Source organism: Anguilla rostrata, chromosome 14, assembly GCF_018555375.3.
Source record: "Anguilla rostrata isolate EN2019 chromosome 14, ASM1855537v3, whole genome shotgun sequence".
NCBI lineage: Eukaryota > Metazoa > Chordata > Actinopteri > Anguilliformes > Anguillidae > Anguilla > Anguilla rostrata.
In genome coordinates, this window is record NC_057946.1 from 25832343 (window position 1) to 25849709 (window position 17367).

Sequence of the window (17367 nt, forward strand, 5' to 3'; positions counted from 1 at the left end):
TTCCACTGTTTCCTGACTCCAGCGAGCAAGGACAAGCTGCAGCTAAGATGCCTGTAGTGTCTTAAGCTCTCCTCTCTGCGCTGCATCGATTGCTGTAGCTGGATGCGTATACTGTATAATTACCATAGTGTGAAAACCTTGTTAATGACATCATTTAATAAAATAATTTATGCTGAGTATTAATTGTTTTCAGAATTTGAAATTTTCAAACGATATCAAAACGATTCTGAAGTATTCCACAAATCAAATAAACAGATAAATATAAACGATTGAAATTTATAGAAACGTTCTTAACTTTTTGTTTTATCAAACTAAATGTTATAATTAATCAGTTCTAATTATATATAGCATATTGCAGTAACCAGTTGAAAGGAATACAAATTATTAAATAAAAAATGACTCAAAGGAATTTTATTATTGTGAAATCTATCATTTCAGAAGACATTAAATATGGACTATTTATAGCATGCAAATGGACTGATCATTAGATATAACCAAATTTGTGAAAGTTTGGTCAAAACCAGAAATACTCAAATCAAGGCCAGTAGTTTTGCTGATTTTCTTTTCTACCTGAATTCTACTGATTGGGCAGATGTTTACTACCTGATTTCTACTTATTGTTTCCCAGGTGAATTAAGTACCCCTGCCCAGTTTGGACTAGGGGTACTCAGATCTGTTCCTCCAGGTCAATAATAATACTAGTTTTCATTATTTCCATTGTTGACCTGGAGGACCATATCTCAGTACCCCTGGTCTAAACTGAGCAGTGAAAACAGGTAAACAGTCCATTCCTGGCACAGGAAATGGAATAAGGCTGGGTTCTCCTGGAGGTATGCAGTGTCTGCAGGTTTCTGACACATTGCATCATTGACTGGCTAAGTCATCTATTAGACAATCTGGTAAGTAGAATATCTTCGAATTTTGAATCTACTGTTTTAAGGGGTGGATCTGTGCTGTTGTATGACCAAGTCAGACGAAGCCAAAGAAGGGAATTACTGAAGGGAATATGTTGCCTAATACAATCCAGGATAGTACCTTGTTTTATTCAATCGTGAAAGAACACTATTTCTAACCATATTTCCATTTATTAAATCATAGAAAGTATTTTGAAAAAAAAGAAAGAAAATAAATTCAGCCACATTATATATATTATATATTATATTCAGGAATGATTCTCGAGGGGCCTTGCAATCTGAATTGTAAAAACAGAAGAAAGTTTGTTCACATAACTGATGCTAAAGCACTGCCAGAAAGCACATTCGAATTAGAAGGAAATTTTTAATGAATAAACATCAAGTAAAAATACATTAATAAACATGTCCTTGGCTATGACAACGTCACTCTTAAAAAGCATTAATTCAATACATACATTTTCACAATACACATACACACACACACAAAATATCACAGTCATTACTCAAAAGTCACACTTTTAAAAAAAGACACTGTTACATATTTTATATGTTGGATGTCCATTGTGATGTCCATTGTTATATGTCGATTATTTTACACTAGAATGGCCCTCAAAACAGTATTAGGCAGAACAGAGATGCCATAATATGTAGATACGTACACACACTTATATACGTGTGTTTACACATATTTGCACTCACAGAAACACACACTGACATGCATACTCACACGTATATGCACACACACACACACATGCACACACACACTCACATACACACACACAGTCACACAGACACACACACACACACACACAACCTACATGCAGAGCGAGAGAGAGAGAGAGGGAGAGATGAGATAAAAGGGAGAATTAAACATAAATTATTCTCATGAGATTCGGATATTCAAAAAACAAGTGTCCCTTTCAAGTGAGCATCACATTTAAACATTACCATGTCGGAGTAGATTTAGACAGGATAATAGCACGTACTGACAATCAGTTGAGATGGGAAATACTGAGATTAGTGGAACCACACGACCCAGACCACGCCTCCGCCACCCCCCCACCCCCACCCCCACCCCCAGTTTTACATCTCTGGCATACAGACTAAGCAACACCTACTTTGCCTTCTGAGGTGACAGACACTAACTCTCATGCTAAATGTTTATTATAAGTGCTTATGACATCTGACAGTTACATTTAAAAACCACAGTCCACCCATTTCAGTTCTCACACTATTATCTGTTATAAGGGCTTAATGTATGACTGCTTTCATGAAGATCACAGTTGTTAATGAAGTCCTCTTTCATCCAACTGAAGTACTATATATGACAAAAATTATTTTTTTTAAATCAGACATGTGTATTACCTATTTACATTAATTAACAAATTCATGTAAGAAATTGAGCCTGCACGGATGTATTGTGTGAATTTTGGAAAAGAAAAATTCCCAGCAATTGTGTGGCATGCTGAATTGATTTATGTTGTCATCCCTATATATTTACACTTGGGTGGATTGTTTGATATGTTTCTGTTATGGCCCCTGTCTCTGCATCTGAACCCAAGGGACAGACAGTCAGGGCTCACACGCATGGCTTACCAAAAGACGCAACAAAAAGAGAAAGCTTACTGTGCCCCCTACTGGTGGAACTTGCACAATGCCCCTAATGTCCATTATTTTTGAATAAATTACATGGAATGTGAGCTGTGGCAGCACAGCAAGCTGTAAGGCAGACTGAAAGACTGGACACCTGGGGAAATCTTTAACATAGATGCATGGGAACTGGGTCTGAGAAACCGCGCCAGTATGGGAGGAATTTCCTTTACGGCAGGTCGGAAAACCATTAGGCCGAGGCTGCTGTACCCTGGAAAATGGATTTCGACCTCCTGAACTCCAGGGTGCCTTATTCAGGACAAGAACCATCTGTTTGCAGAGGTCACTGCCCGGCCACAACTGGACATTACTTGTAGACAGCGAAACACTACCATCATGAGGAAAAAGTGAGTCGGGACACCTCCTTCCTTTTTCCTTTACTCCAAACAAGGGATCTCACTCAGAAACCATGCACTGAGCTGGAAAAATACATTTTTCTTTCCAGAAGCACTGTATAAAGGAAACCGGACATTTTATTCAAATACTCTGCATTATGTGATCATTAAGATATTGTTTTGTCTGATGAAATATATTGTATTAGAGTAACATAATTACAATATACTGAACAAATGTAATATCTATATTAATACACATACTTTACCTAACTTAGGTTAACCCTCCTGTTATGTTGGGTAAATTGCCCATTAATCAGTTGAATTGGAATTTAAACATTATTTGTTCAGTAGAAACCTTCTCTGGCAAAGGGATCCTTATGACAAAGGTGAATTTCATGATGCAACCTGTTGTTATCTCATGGACTTTTTGTTACCTAATACAACAGGGGGTAAGTTATATTAATTTCATAAATCAGGGACTGATTTTTTATCTATTAATACTTAGTGAAGGAAAAACAGACAATGAGTGACAAACTATATCTCTTGCAGAAGGTCATCTCGGTCTTTTGAACGCTACATGGACTACCGTACTTTAATCTACACATTTTCTTATCTATTACTATGATCTTACTCTAATCCATTTCATATTCTTTTCGGCCAAAATTCTGACTAAATACTCAGGGGGACAATTCTGACTAAGACCCACTGATCAGGGGTCTAGTACAGCGAAAGTCTTTAGTGAGGTCCTCAAGTTAGATTGGCGACCAGGATCTGCCCGCTAACGGGATTGGCGTTGCATTGGTTCTGGGTTTTTGGTTAAGAGGACCCTTGGGCTTATACGTCGGTTCTTGTCAAATTCGCCTTAAGGAGCCCGATAAATGCGCACTGGCCTGGGCTCATAACTGTCTATGCAAAAATGAATGCATGTATTATGGTGGTCAGCCTTCTACCCTCTGTAGGCTTCACCGAACTGAGATTTAGCAATAGTGCTAATCCCGGGAGCATATATTGAGGAATGATGGCACAAGACAGAGTCGAGTGTAACCACCCCAAGCTCCACGTATAGTTAAAACCAAATTTTAAATTCTAATTTCATTTGGAGTCAGATAATTGCGAGAGTAAACAATGGTAACTGTTACGCTTACTTTCTGTGGTCACGGATATATTTGATGCATTGTTCCGCTCCTTTGTGAATTTTCTGAATATCCATTGGAATACTGACAGCCCGGCGACAAGTCAGATATATCTCTGATGACAACATAGCCCTGTTTGCGAACGGAGAGTAACAAGAATGTTGCTGGTCTGTTTCAGGCCAGTCTTAACCGGGATATGGAGCAGCGCATTCATACCTGAACCGTGGCGACGGATCCAGTGCATTCTTAAGTAAAATTGTGCCCTGTTCTTACGAACAGAGGAAAAATAAATAACATCTCTGATTTTGACTCACACCAGCCAAGGAAAAACACGCTGTGCCTTCCCCTTCAGCTACAAACCCCCATTGGTCTAGCTGTGAGGAGTTTACAAAGCGGTTCTCAGTGGTGACACAGAGTCACACACATGGTGTACAGCACTTTACAGCATAGCCATGACATGGGACAATGCGAGAGAGAGAGAGAGAGAGAGAGAGAGAGAGAGAGAGAGAGAGAGAGAGAGAGAGAGAGAGAGAGAGAGAGAGCACCCTTCATGTTAGTGGCTGGATAGAAAAACACAGAAACCTTTGGTCTCAAAGAAAAAAACAAGAAAGAGGAAGTCAGGAGCCCAGAGCCAGGAAGCTGGAATTTCGTGTGTTCTTATAAAATCTCAGACTACAGGTAGTGTGTAGATTTACTGTAAAATCTCAGACTACAGGTAGTGTGTAGATTTATTGTAAAATCTCATACTACAGGTAGTGTGCAGACCTATTGTAAAATCTCAGACTGCAGGTAGTGCACAGACCTGTTGTAAAATCTCAGACTGTAGGTAGTGTGCAGGTGTATTGTTAAATATCAGACTACAGGTAGCATGTAAATCACAGACTACAGGTAGTGTGCAGACCTATTGTAAAATCTCAGACTGCAGGTAGTGTACAGACCTGTTGTAAAATCTCAGACTGCAGGTAGTGTGCAGATTTATTGTTAAATCTCAGACTGCAGGTAGTGTGCAGAGTGACATAACGCATGGATATATGCATTATGTCACTCTCTCTCTTTCTCTCGAGTGAAGAGCGTGCCCGTGGGGGCTCCTCAGTTGGACGCGTTGGACGGCAGGCGAGGGCGCTCCCTCCAGGAGGCGCTGTCCTCCTCCTCCTCCTCCAGCAGGTAGTTGAGCGCGATGACAGTGCCGATAAAATCGCCAAGCTCCACAAAGTCCGCCGTCACGATGTTGATGCCGCTCTCCCCCGGCCTCTGAGCCTTCACCCACTGCATCATCCCTGGCAACGCCCTGCAAGGTGCACCAAAACGCCCCCCAAAATCAGACACACCCCACAGACCCCACCCACATGTCCCCCAATCAGACACACCCTACAGGCCCCACCCACACGTGCCCCAAAACAAAAGGCACTGACAGACAGAAAGGTACAGACAAACAGAGAAGATATTTAGAGGTAGACATGCATACAGATAAACAGACAGACGGACAGACAGATGGATGGACAGACAGACAGGCAGGCAGACAAACAGACAGACAGACGGACGGACAGACGGCCGGACGGATGGATGGATGGACAGACAGATCACAGACAGACAGACAGACAGGCAAGCAGGCAGAGAGACAGAAGTACAGACAGACAGACAGATGAACGAAAGAATAGACAGACAGGCAGGCAGGGAGGCAGAAAGACAGACAGACAGACAGACGGACGGACGGACAGGCAGGCAGACAGGCAGACAGACGGACGCGTCCCTACCTCTCGGTGATGGTCTCCCTCAGCCCGCTGGCCATGCCCTTCATGACGGTGCTGGCTTTGGGGGTGAGGACCATCTGGGACACAAAGAAGTTGCCCTGCCTCCGTCGGTCGGCCACGGAGGCCTGGAGGAACTGGACCAGCTTCTCTGGGTCGGTGGTGTTGGCCCAGGGGGCGGGCATCATCTGGCCGGGCCACAGGAAGGGCACCTCCAGCGCCACGGGGTTGTGGTAGAAGACCAGCACCTGGTACTCCCTCTCCCACAGGTACTTGAGCGTCACCTCCTGGGCGAAGAGGGCGGGGCAGAGGCGGTCGCCGAACACCTCGCGCAGCATGGCCACCAGGCTCTCGTGGTGCGCGTTCTGCACGCCGTAGAAGTGGTTGAAGTCCAGGAAGACGGCCTCGCGGGCGTGGCCAGCCAGGAAGCCGGCGATCTGCTCCAGGCCCTCCCTGACGGTGGCGCTGTAGAGGCCGTGCGCGAAGTAGAGCCTGCCGTCGGGGTCGCGGGGCTTGGTGGAGATGCGCAGGTCGAAGAAGCGCACGCCGGCCTCCAGCTGCCGGGCAAAGTCCATGCTCTGCGTGGCCAGCCACTTCCGCATCAGCTTCTTGGCCACGGCGCCGAAGACGGAGACGAAGCTCTGCACCGTCTCGGGCTGCTCGGGCCCCACCGGCGACGCCTCGTCGATGTGGAAGCTGAAGGAGTCGTGGGAGCCTGGGGGGGGGGGAGGGAAGGGGAGCGTCAGCCGCCAGGAGCGAGGCTCTGCTTTTCGGTCCCGCTCGAGCGGAAAATTGAGATCTTTCGATTGAATAAAGCCTGAGCTTCTGCAAGCGAAGCGAAACGGAGGAGAGCGGTTCACACGTGGAGTTCAGACGAGATCATATAAAGAGGCAAGCGCAGGATCAGGGAACGTTATTCTGTAGGAGTGCTGAAACCTGCCGTGTGTGAGTAAACAGCTCGAGCGCCTCCAGCACACACACCACACACACCACACACACACACATACACACACACCACACATACACAGACCACACACACACACCACACACACGCATGCACGCACACAAACACCACACACACACACACATACACACACACCACACACACACACACACACACACACACACACACACACAATCACACATGCATGCACACACACACAAATACACAAACTGAACATACAAATACAACAATCGGTAGATCTGCGGCTGTCTCTTATAGGAACCCAAAGCCCTGTATCAGCTCACAGCTGTATAAAGATGGCCGAGCTGTAGTCAGTGATAGTACAGTAGGGCCCTGGAGAGGCCATTAGCTTGGCATTCTGCACATTTCACTGGGACAAATGAAAAGGGGAAATTACATTTCAGTGTGCTTCGATTTCCTGACCCTTTCAGCCTCTGGAACCATGTCTCCGACCTCCCCCGCCCCCCCCAAGCAACTCCAGCCATGCCAGCCCCACTCAGCCACTCAGACAGCAGAAAGATCATAAACCAGCCACAATCAGCCAATCAGATCGCAGAAAGGCCACACACTGGCCTCAGTGAGCCAATCAAATCACAGAAAGATAACGCACTAGCAACAATCAGCCAATCATATCTCATCTTCCCTGTTATTGCATCATAGACTGAAAAGAAACCAAGAGGGTTTAGAACTCAAACTATAATTCTATATTACCGACTGCAGGCTATGAAATGTTCATGTACACATACAAGTGTACAAGCTTTAGGGACATAATGGACTGACAAGTCCGCCATCTTGGCAATGATGGATATCAATAATGGACTGCAATTACACAGTGCTTTTCAATCTCAGTGCACTTCAGCGTGAAGGAGGAAAATACGTCAACCACAGCCAATGTGTAGCACCCCCCGGGAGATGCACAGAAGACATTTTATTATGGAACGCTCACCACCCATTAGTTTAAGAGGAGAGAGAGGAAATAACAGCCATTTAAACAGTGGAGATGAGTACACTGCCAGGTGAGCCAGTTTGGTCAATTTTGCCATACTATCAGATGACCCCCCCCTACTCTTTGCCAAAAGTGCCAAGAGGCCGACAATGGGATTAGAGAATGAGGACCTCGGATTAACATGCGTTCATTTGAAACTCCTACGACACAGTGTCCCCATCGTTGCACCGGCACATCGGCTCCTGTACAAGTTTCCTTCCTGCCCTTGACATTTAGCCCACCACGGAGGAAACTGTGACGTAAAAGAGGAAACCACACAAGACCCATTATTCCCCATTAGGGCTCTTTGGCTTTCTCTCTGAAGCAGATTTAAAGCACCCTGCTCTTAAAATCCCAAACTTTAATGCTAATTACCCCGGATCCCATAATCACACAGGATGCATTAAAGCAATTACAAAACAATCAAATTATGCTGCATTCAATTTTTTTATTTATTTAGTTGTTTTTACTTGGAAACTGGTGGAGAACATAATGCCGTTATTCGTAATGACTGAAATAAATCTCATTTTCAATTTCAGAGGCCATTGTGGAAATAAGTTGGTGCTCTGCGTTTCATCAGAGAGCTATAGCCCGTACTCAAACAAAACATAGACTCTCTTTTACAGATATGCAGTGGAGCAGACCAGCATTGTGAATCAGACCAAATCAATGGAGCAGACCAAAGCTGTGGATCACACCAACGGTGTGGAGCAGACCAAAGGCTTCCCCATCCCTCCTGTCCTCGGACAACTCTCTGACCGGGTACGCATCACCCCGCACGGCTGGACATGATCCCGGAACATGTGGCATGATTGCTGCATTGGAAGCCAGTGCATTTTCTGGATGGACCTCAAAATATTGTCATTTGCTTTTAATCAATTTGTAAAAATCCCCAGAGTAGAGAAAAGCTGCATTGCGTACCCATAATCCCTCATTCTGCAGTATTTGTTTCCTGTCAATGGTTTGGAGGGGGAAAATGTGAACGACACGATGGCTTGGCAAATAAGAGTTCATGCCCTTAAACAGCAAAACCCGAAGAGACACACAACAAACGCTAAGTTCAGCCCAAGTTCATAGGACAGGCGCACGAGGTGAACACTTGCAGCTAATTGGCTGTTCTACCATAGGACATTACCCTGACTACTGTCACACTGTCTCCCAAGGGACCAATCAGACACAAGTGTCCCTGCCTCCTGTGTTGCCTTTCATTGTGTCACCTCTGACCCTATATCCACTATGCTGTCTTCACAGAGGTAACTCAAACCTAGAGCCACAAAGACATCAGCTTAAACGTGCAGTTTAACAACTGTCTGAGAGATAAGAGAGTTTAACTTGGCAGATACTCTCCCCTTTCAGCTCCTCCTTCTCTCTCAGGATCTTTTACACACCTCTTCTGTTTGCACTGTTGACCATTTCATCACAACAGCTCTGGTATTTTAATTAGTTTGACTTCTGCAGAACAACAAGGTCCCCAGTGAAGAATAAGATACAGATCAGGCAATGTATTAATTTCCCTCAACTAATTTATTTCAATATGCTGGAAAACAGCGTCAGCACAATCTCAAAGTGTGGAAGCAAATCTCTATATCCCACAGCTCCTGCTGATTACACACACAAAATGTAAAATGTTACAAATCAGGATTTATAGTTTTACTTGGCAAAAAAAGGGGGCGTGAAATTGATTTGATTTGAAGTCCACAGATATCCATCTCTCCAGTTAACTCCTCTATTTTAGAGCATTCCCAGAACTGTCACGGAGCTGCATGTGCTAAGACATAATACTGTTCAGTTTATTTTTTTTTTTTAGTAAATCCCGGTGGTCTTGTTATCAAATTTGTGAATGTTATCTCTGCAATGATACATTTTTATCTTCAGTCTGAATTACATTAGACACAATTTTCCATCGGTTCTCACCTCCATTGTTTTTCCATTGGCCACGTTAACACAATGGCCACAAACAGTGGCCATGTTTATTCATCTCATTATTCAGTTGCATCTCTGACCCTAACAGACAAAGAGCCTGGACATATTTTTGGAAGACATTCTGACAAGCAGATGTTATTCCTTTAAAACACTAGGATGAGATTTTGGATGGCTCTCCCCGCTGTTTAAAACAACCAGCTGAGCCTCTTGCCTATAATCAAACAATATAATTACTCTCCACAACAGTGTTGGGCAGTCTAAAATTTCTATCATTCCAATGAAACAAAAAGGATTTGACACAAATGATTGCTCTGGGAGTCTCTATCCAGCTGCATGAGAAAGTGAGGTGAAAACAGGGCCATTTTACTGAGTGTACTCACGTTTAGCACTTAACTATGATATACTGATTTCCAAACAGGTGTTAAAATATGAGGCAGATTGCCCCTGTTGGTTAGGAGGAATCACACACGGGTGTATGGGGACCCTTTGATCTGCAGCTTGCTGGCAACTCCTCCGTGGGAGAAGAATGAGAACTTATTTGACCTCAAACACAACCAGAAATCTGCCTCCTGGGGTGCTTGGGTGCAAACACACCAACGATGATATAAGAACAGCACCTATCACCACTTCCAGAGCCGTAGGAAAGAAGCAGGTGCTAGACATCTGTGAAACCTCATGTCCCCCTCAGAGAGAACACCTACCCTAGACCATTATATTATATTATATTAATTATATTATATTATATTATATTATATTATATTATATTATATTATATCATATCCTCTGTGGGGATTACTAATACATAAATGGACTACTAACGCCCTCATGTGTGGGACGATTTTGGTGCAGCCAACATTGTGACCAGCGATTGTCTTTAGCATTCTGGCTGTAATGAGCCTGGGTTTAATATGCGGCACAGCCGACGATACGCTGGGAGCAGGGAATCAATCACAGCCCGTTTCCACGGTGACAGAAAGCCGCGGACGTAGTAAATAAGAAAGCAATTAGACGCGACACGGAGCAGTGTGGCGGAGAGGACACGGCCAGCCACACCCAAACCCCAACATCCCCCCCCCCCCGCTGGCAGCTCTCAGGCTAATAACAGACAACACCACAGTTTCACCCCCACCAGCTGCAGCAATTAACGGCCAATCTACCAAGGAAATTACAGCATACGCCATACAAATATGATTTTTGGCAGAAATATTGTTTGGACAGAGGTTTTTCATTTTCTTTTTCGATGTGTCATTAGATTAGTCAGACGGCGGTTTGCGTTAGCATCGACATTTGCGGTCTCACCGGCAGCAGTATTCAGCGGAACAGCAACTGTGTCAGAAGCAGCACCACTCAGAGCAGTGGCAATGCAGTTATAGCACGTCGCGTATGCAAATACGGTCTTTTAGCTGGTGAAGATGTGCTCCTTCAGCTCAGCGAATCACAGCCAGGCTGGGTGCTTCAGTGCTCCGTTACGAGAGTCAGGGAGACTGGCCTGGAGAAACGCCGTTCTGTCCAAACTTTTACTACACAGTCGGAGTGATTGATAGGAAATGTTCTGAATCTGAATGGTAAAATGCTATGTATTGTACCTCCTGAATGTAATCACCCGCATTAATAAAACCAAATAATCTAATTACAGTCAGTTCCAAAAAGTTACTTATGTAAAACAGTTTTCAAAGATTATTGGTAGTAGAATTAGTTTAAGAGTAAACCTTTGACTACGGTAATAGAAGTAGTGGCTAATAATATATTGCGATCTTGTGTGCATTGCTTGTTCAGTAGTTCATTAGCTATAGGGCCTAAATGGCTAGCTCTTAAGGTTGTTACTATGTATTGTAATGCAAATAGGCACCAGTAACGATATACTAGATCGTTATCTTAGCTAGAACTACAGTAATAAAATCTCAGCTGAAATTATAGCTACATCTCATAAATATTACATCATGCTCACAATATAACACCATTTCAGCCTTCAGCCGATTCTCGTATTGAGAGAAAATTGTACAGATTATGAATTTTTCCTTTCATTTTGTGATTATTACTATTATGACATCAATTCAGGTTAAGTACCTTGCTCAAGAGACCCAAACCAGGAATCAAACCCGCAACCTTTGAATTACATATCCAGTTCCTGGGATTGTAACTCAGAAACTGCCACCCAGATTTGGATCTACGCCAAGTGTTATCTCACACTCAGAAGATGGCGCTGGAGGCTTTATCTTGTGCAAGAGATAATTGGCTAACAACAAAAAAAGTCAGTGTTCCTACCAGGGCTCTGAAATGTTTTGCCTTTGGCAATGCTAAATAATCATCTAGACAGTTGCCCAGATGGAGGACATGCCAGAAGAATCAGTTGCTTTCCAGGAACAGGGCTGTGTGAGAGAACTGCAGCAGACCGATGTGTGTGAAGGACCAATGGGATACGATCACAGGGCTGCTGCAGCCGTAAGAGCCCGACCGCGCAGCCATTCACGTTTCTTTAATGCCATCTCTGGGCCAGTTAATCTACGCCCCCGTCCAACTACAGCACTCTGCTAATATCAATATTACCCTCGCTGCTTCGTTATTCCCCCCAGGGGGAAAATGAAAGTAAAGTTTAAGACCGGGGGGGGTGGGGGGGGGAGCGTTTTGGGAATCTCGGGACAGCCCTGCCGGTTTCGATGTGGACCTCCGGTTTCCCACCATTCAGATTAAAGAGTGCGTTGGGGAAACTTGCTACAGTTATACACGCGAGAACAGCCAACCGGAGAATCAAAAACCTGAATGATTTTATGAGGGCCCCCCCCCCGGATTAAACGTCTGGGAAAATCCTCTGAGCCTAGCTGTGGAAAGCCGAGCTCGTTGGTATGTGCACGGCCAGGTTGCTTAGCAATAATTACATTCAATGAAAATTCACCTTAAGTGTGATAAGCTCCCCTCACACTGCTTTATCAGAGGCCTGATGGGAAGGTTTTAGTCCTCCTCACTAAGCTTCACTCCATTCCACATGGATCTAAGGACACCTGTCATGGAAGCATAGATCTGCTGGGATGGGACTAGGTAAGGGTGCGGCAGAGGGCATTAAGGCTTAGAGGCCTGGTTCTTGGAAATGATATTGCACAATGCACAATGAGTATAATGAGCACTGCCATTGTACCTAGTGCAATTACTAAATCCCTACAATTATTTTTGATGTAAGTGGGTCAAATATGGATCTGAAATACCTCAAATCTTTAGGTGCACTTAAAATATGAAGAAAAACAAATCCTACAGACCCCTTTGAATAAGGATTGGACAAGGAGGGTGATGAGAGAAGCTTACTGGATGTAGAGACTAAGGAAGGAAGCTGGTTGGATGCAAAAAAAAAGACAAGAGATGCTGATTAGAGGAGTGTCATGTCAACTCGGTTAAATTTGATTTGGATATCTATTTTTACAATCACAAAGACACTTATAGCAGGAAATAAGGAATTTATGTTCCTCAGTTGTGCATCTTCGTGGCCACATGATCCACTTCACCCTCCAAGCTGATGTATCTGGGTCCATTGGTCAGCTGATAGACACCTGATAATAGCGGAATCAGGGCAAAAGCAATGTGCATAAGAGCATGCAAATGCATATGAGGCAACAGCACAAGTACTTTGGGTATGTTGCTCGGTGCCAGTTGGCTGGCTCTGATGCTCTGTTCTGATTGGCTGGCTGCGTCACTCGGTTCATATTGACTGACTCTCAGAACATTTAGTCTCCCACATAGTCAGTTCGCACACACACACACACACAAATAGAATTGACTCCACCTTTAATTATTTTTGTGGCAATGATACTGATTCTGCGCATGCTTACATGAGTGTCTGCTCTAACACTTTAGCCAGTAACTGGAGGAAACAAGTTTATACACTAATTAAATCTCAGCAAAAGAAAACGTAAATAATTGAATTAAACTTCACGGCAGTGATGTAAAATTACCCAGCATTCAGTGCAGAAGGCTGTATCAATAGTCCTGCGAAACGATTGGCCCTCGGCCACAGCTCTTCATTTGTACTTGCCCTAGCACAGGGAACCCCGGGCATTCATCTCCCAGACGGTGCTTGAAAACCACTTCTCCTGCTACTGCTCCAGGGCACTGCTGGCTAAGACCAACTCTCCCCACCTGCAGTGATTTTGATTTTTTTTCTGTGTTTCGAGAGGTAGCAGGACACGGTTGCTTAGAGTCACTCGCCAGCGATATCGTTTAGCATGAACGTTACCGAAATTGAATTATTGCCTTATCAAATTCGTATTCCCACGGACTTAACGGAGACACTCGGGGGGGGGGGGGGGGGGGGGGGATTTGTGTGGCTGCCATATTAATTTATGCAATCACTCTGTGTATGTCTATTGGAGGCGGGAGTTCGATCCTTGGGTGGAATAGGTTGGGCACGTCTCTGTCCCTGTCTGTGATTTTCAGTTTTGATTCTTTCATGACCGGTAGTATAATGTCCACGCCAGCTTCATGTTGAATACGGTACATTTATTTAGTGTAGATGGACGGCCGCTGAATCAACTTCTCCACTGTCTCTGAACAACTCCGTGATCACATCATGTTGGATTAGCCCATCTAATAAATGCCACAAAGTTACAGAGACTCCTGCTATAAGTTCCAAACATGTAATTGCTCCATGGGTACCGGTAGTTTAAATTTCCATTTGCGATCTTGGATATTTATTAGATTCGTTCAGGGCGCTTTCCAGGAATAGCTCCCGGAACGTTTTGATACTAAAATCTTCCTCCTGCATTGTTAATTTTAAGGTTATGTTACGGTAACGAGGCAAAACATCTTTCTTCATCTGCTGCTCACATGTCTATCTTTAAGCGACAACACGCCCATCATATAATCGCATTTAACTTCCACGCCTGGTGCCACTTCCAGTCCCCATTAAATGTACAGTATGAACTGCTAAATATTGTTACCGCTCGAGGAAGGAAAACTAGTAACCTATATCTGTTTAGCCACGATATGGGAATTGTGTTTTATGCGTCAGTGCGCGTGGCTGCCACGGAACTAATTCTGTAGAGATATAACGTCTGAGTTACACAGACTATCTGCCACCTTAACCATCAAGCACGCGGAAACACCATTAACATGAATATCAAATCATGTTACTGTTGTTTGGAGACAATCCCAGCCGCGCATAGAAGAGAGTAGACTACTCACCCGGTATGGCCAGATTCGTGAGGGGCGTGTTGTGCATGTGCTCCGGCAAACTGGCCATCCAGTCCGCGAACCTGAGATCCTGCTTTCCTTCACTTGAAGCCATCTCGCGCCTCCTATACTCACCTTCTGCGCCGGTTCCGTTTTGTGCGAAACACCCCACTGCTGCGTGGAGGCGCTGGGGGTTGGGTGGAGACAGATAGACAGGGAGAGAGAGAGGGGGGAACCCGGAGCACGCCACGCCCACAAATATTTATTCAAATTGAGAAGATTAATAGTTTCACTTTGAATATAAACGGAAAACAGCGACTATCAGTATAGCGGTCCATTATACAGTCGTAAACACTAATGGTTTATTAAACGCTGTTTGTTTTTATTGCCTTCCGTAAAACGTGATCAGTTTAATGATTAATGAAAGACGCGTGGAGCGCATGTACAGTCTCTACGTTTCTCTGAGCATTGGCACTAGCATGTTTCGTGGTCTTTTTTATTACAAGTGATCACCGTTTTTATGGGGTTGCAAATATTTCGAACTCATCCGAAGAGGAACTGTTTAACTTCGCAAAAAAAACGAACACCCGCTCTGCAAACGGCCTTTCCGTCGTGTAGCTCTTTGTGGTGCTGTCCACGAGGGTAGTGCTGATCTATTTTCATGTTGTTGGTCTAGAGCGGTGGTTCTCAACTCGGGCCAGAAAGGGCCGGTGTGGGTGCAGGCTTTTGTTCCAACCAAGCAGTTACACACCTGATTCTACTAATCAACCTCAAGTCTTTACTAAGGACTCAGTCCAGATTTTATTTGTTGAGCTTAAATATTGAATACGCTTATTATATTATGCAATGAGGTATTAGCTTATTAAATATGTACTAATTTGCATACAAGCGTCTTATATGCAAATGAGTGTATATTTAATGAGCGAATAGCTCATTTGCATATTTGAAAAATAAAAAATGAAAAGTCATAATACAAAAAAAACCTATTTGTATTCAACTGGTAAAATTTAATTTGATATGAGTAAAGGAATTTTTTTTTCCTATTAAGGGGTGGTGCCTCCCCTTAAACATCAACATTATTATTTCGCTTTTAAATTGTTGTTACATCCCCTCCCCCTTTCAATGTCCAATTTCACAATTGATGGCAATGTTTAATCACATTTCTAGTTCCTGTGTCTAGCTTTATTTATGGTTGTCAACCATCCCGCAAATTGGAATCGTCCCTTATTTGGACAATAGAATAGGCGTTCCACATTTACCTAATGGCTACGGGATGCATTTTCATCCGTATGTTTGTGAATTTTGCGATTGCGTTTATAGTAACCGCTGTTTTGAATACAATTCAATGGTTAGCTAGCTAGCTAGCCGGGATAACAAGCACGCAGTGAGACCATTCTGACCTGAAGCCAAGAATTTTAATCTCACCTAGGCTAGGTGAGAAGTGACGGCGAACCTGATTGACTTATGGTTTCATGCAGATTTATTAAATAATGTAATGACATGGTATATGTATGGTATACATGGTATAAACAAATTGTATGGTACAAAATAAGAAGGAACTATTTTTTCTTGATAGAATCATTGTTTTCATAGAATTAACGACCAGAGGTTTTTGCTTAACAATGGTGCAAATGAACTACCAACCAGAGTTTCCGCATTTAACGGCGGTTGCTTGACAACGGTAAAATAATATGCCCAAACGCCCAGCTGATTGAATCTATAAAAATCAATAAATCAATAAATATAAAAGTCATTGTTGGTATTACTAACTCACACACACACACACCAACAAACTTTGAGCCACTGCGCTGCAAAACATTTAATAGATACATTATGTGCGTCAGCCATTATGTTTCTTCAAATCAATTCATATCATTGTGGATGATGGCCACAAGATAAAAATGCCCATTCTGTTTGCAACATAGGACTCTGATTTCACTAACTAGTCATTTCAGACAGTTCATAAAACTTAGTTTAGTTAAAAATAAAAAGAGAGAGAAAGAGATGAAAAGTACAGTATGAGGATGTGGATATATATTTCATAATTAATTATATGCCAATATTAAATCAATTTGATGCTTTGAAGGCACAACATTGGCAATGAATATAAGGTTAGAAAATACAACATTTGCCTGATTTAACGTGACTTCCGGTATAAGCCACGCCCACTTCCTGTCTTCTATCCAAATACAGATACATAGACGGATAATTTTGTTGGTTGAACACATACAGATACAGATAATGGCGTCTCTGCACACCCCTAACGGTGATAAATGCAAAGTGCTGTATAAATGTAGTTCATAATTATTTTTCTTCTAAGCATCTCTCTCTCGGGCTACGGGACACGAGGAAACAGACCCGCAGGCATTCCACTTGTGAAACGTGTCGGAAATGAGCTGACCATTAACAAGCGGGGTGGCGGTGGTCTGCACTTATCACACCGGGGACAGCGCACACTAATCTTCCACACAAAGGAACGGAGAGGGCAGGAGGAATATAGAAGATTAGTAGGCTACACGAGCAGTAAATAAAACACCTACGCTTCACCCCCTCCCCTT

General features: G+C 43.5%; 1 protein-coding gene across 1 annotated transcript; it reads right to left on the reverse strand.

Annotated features, from left to right (window-relative positions):
- Nucleotides 1-4557: 4557 nt before the first annotated feature.
- On the reverse strand, nt 4558-15045 carry LOC135239989 (PI-PLC X domain-containing protein 3-like). The gene is made up of 3 exons (XM_064309046.1): nt 14822-15045; nt 5787-6495; nt 4558-5320 (listed from the first exon to the last, which is right to left on the reverse strand). Exons 1-3 carry the CDS (start codon nt 14922-14924, stop codon nt 5122-5124), a joined length of 1011 nt encoding a protein of 336 aa, XP_064165116.1. The 5' UTR covers nt 14925-15045; the 3' UTR covers nt 4558-5121.
- Nucleotides 15046-17367: the final 2322 nt, after the last annotated feature.

What these genes read in the sequence shown, in the direction of transcription:
- LOC135239989 (XM_064309046.1), bottom strand. Translation starts at nt 14,924, where the DNA reads ATGGCTTCAAGTGAAGGAAAGCAGGATCTCAGGTTCGCGGACTGGATG. An exon ending in CACGAATCTGGCCATACCGG is followed by an intron (nt 6,496 to 14,821) that starts GTGAGTAGTCTA and finishes CCCCCCCCCCAG; the next exon opens with GCTCCCACGACTCCTTCAGC. An exon ending in AGGGAGACCATCACCGAGAG is followed by an intron (nt 5,321 to 5,786) that starts GTAGGGACGCGT and finishes TGCACCTTGCAG; the next exon opens with GGCGTTGCCAGGGATGATGC.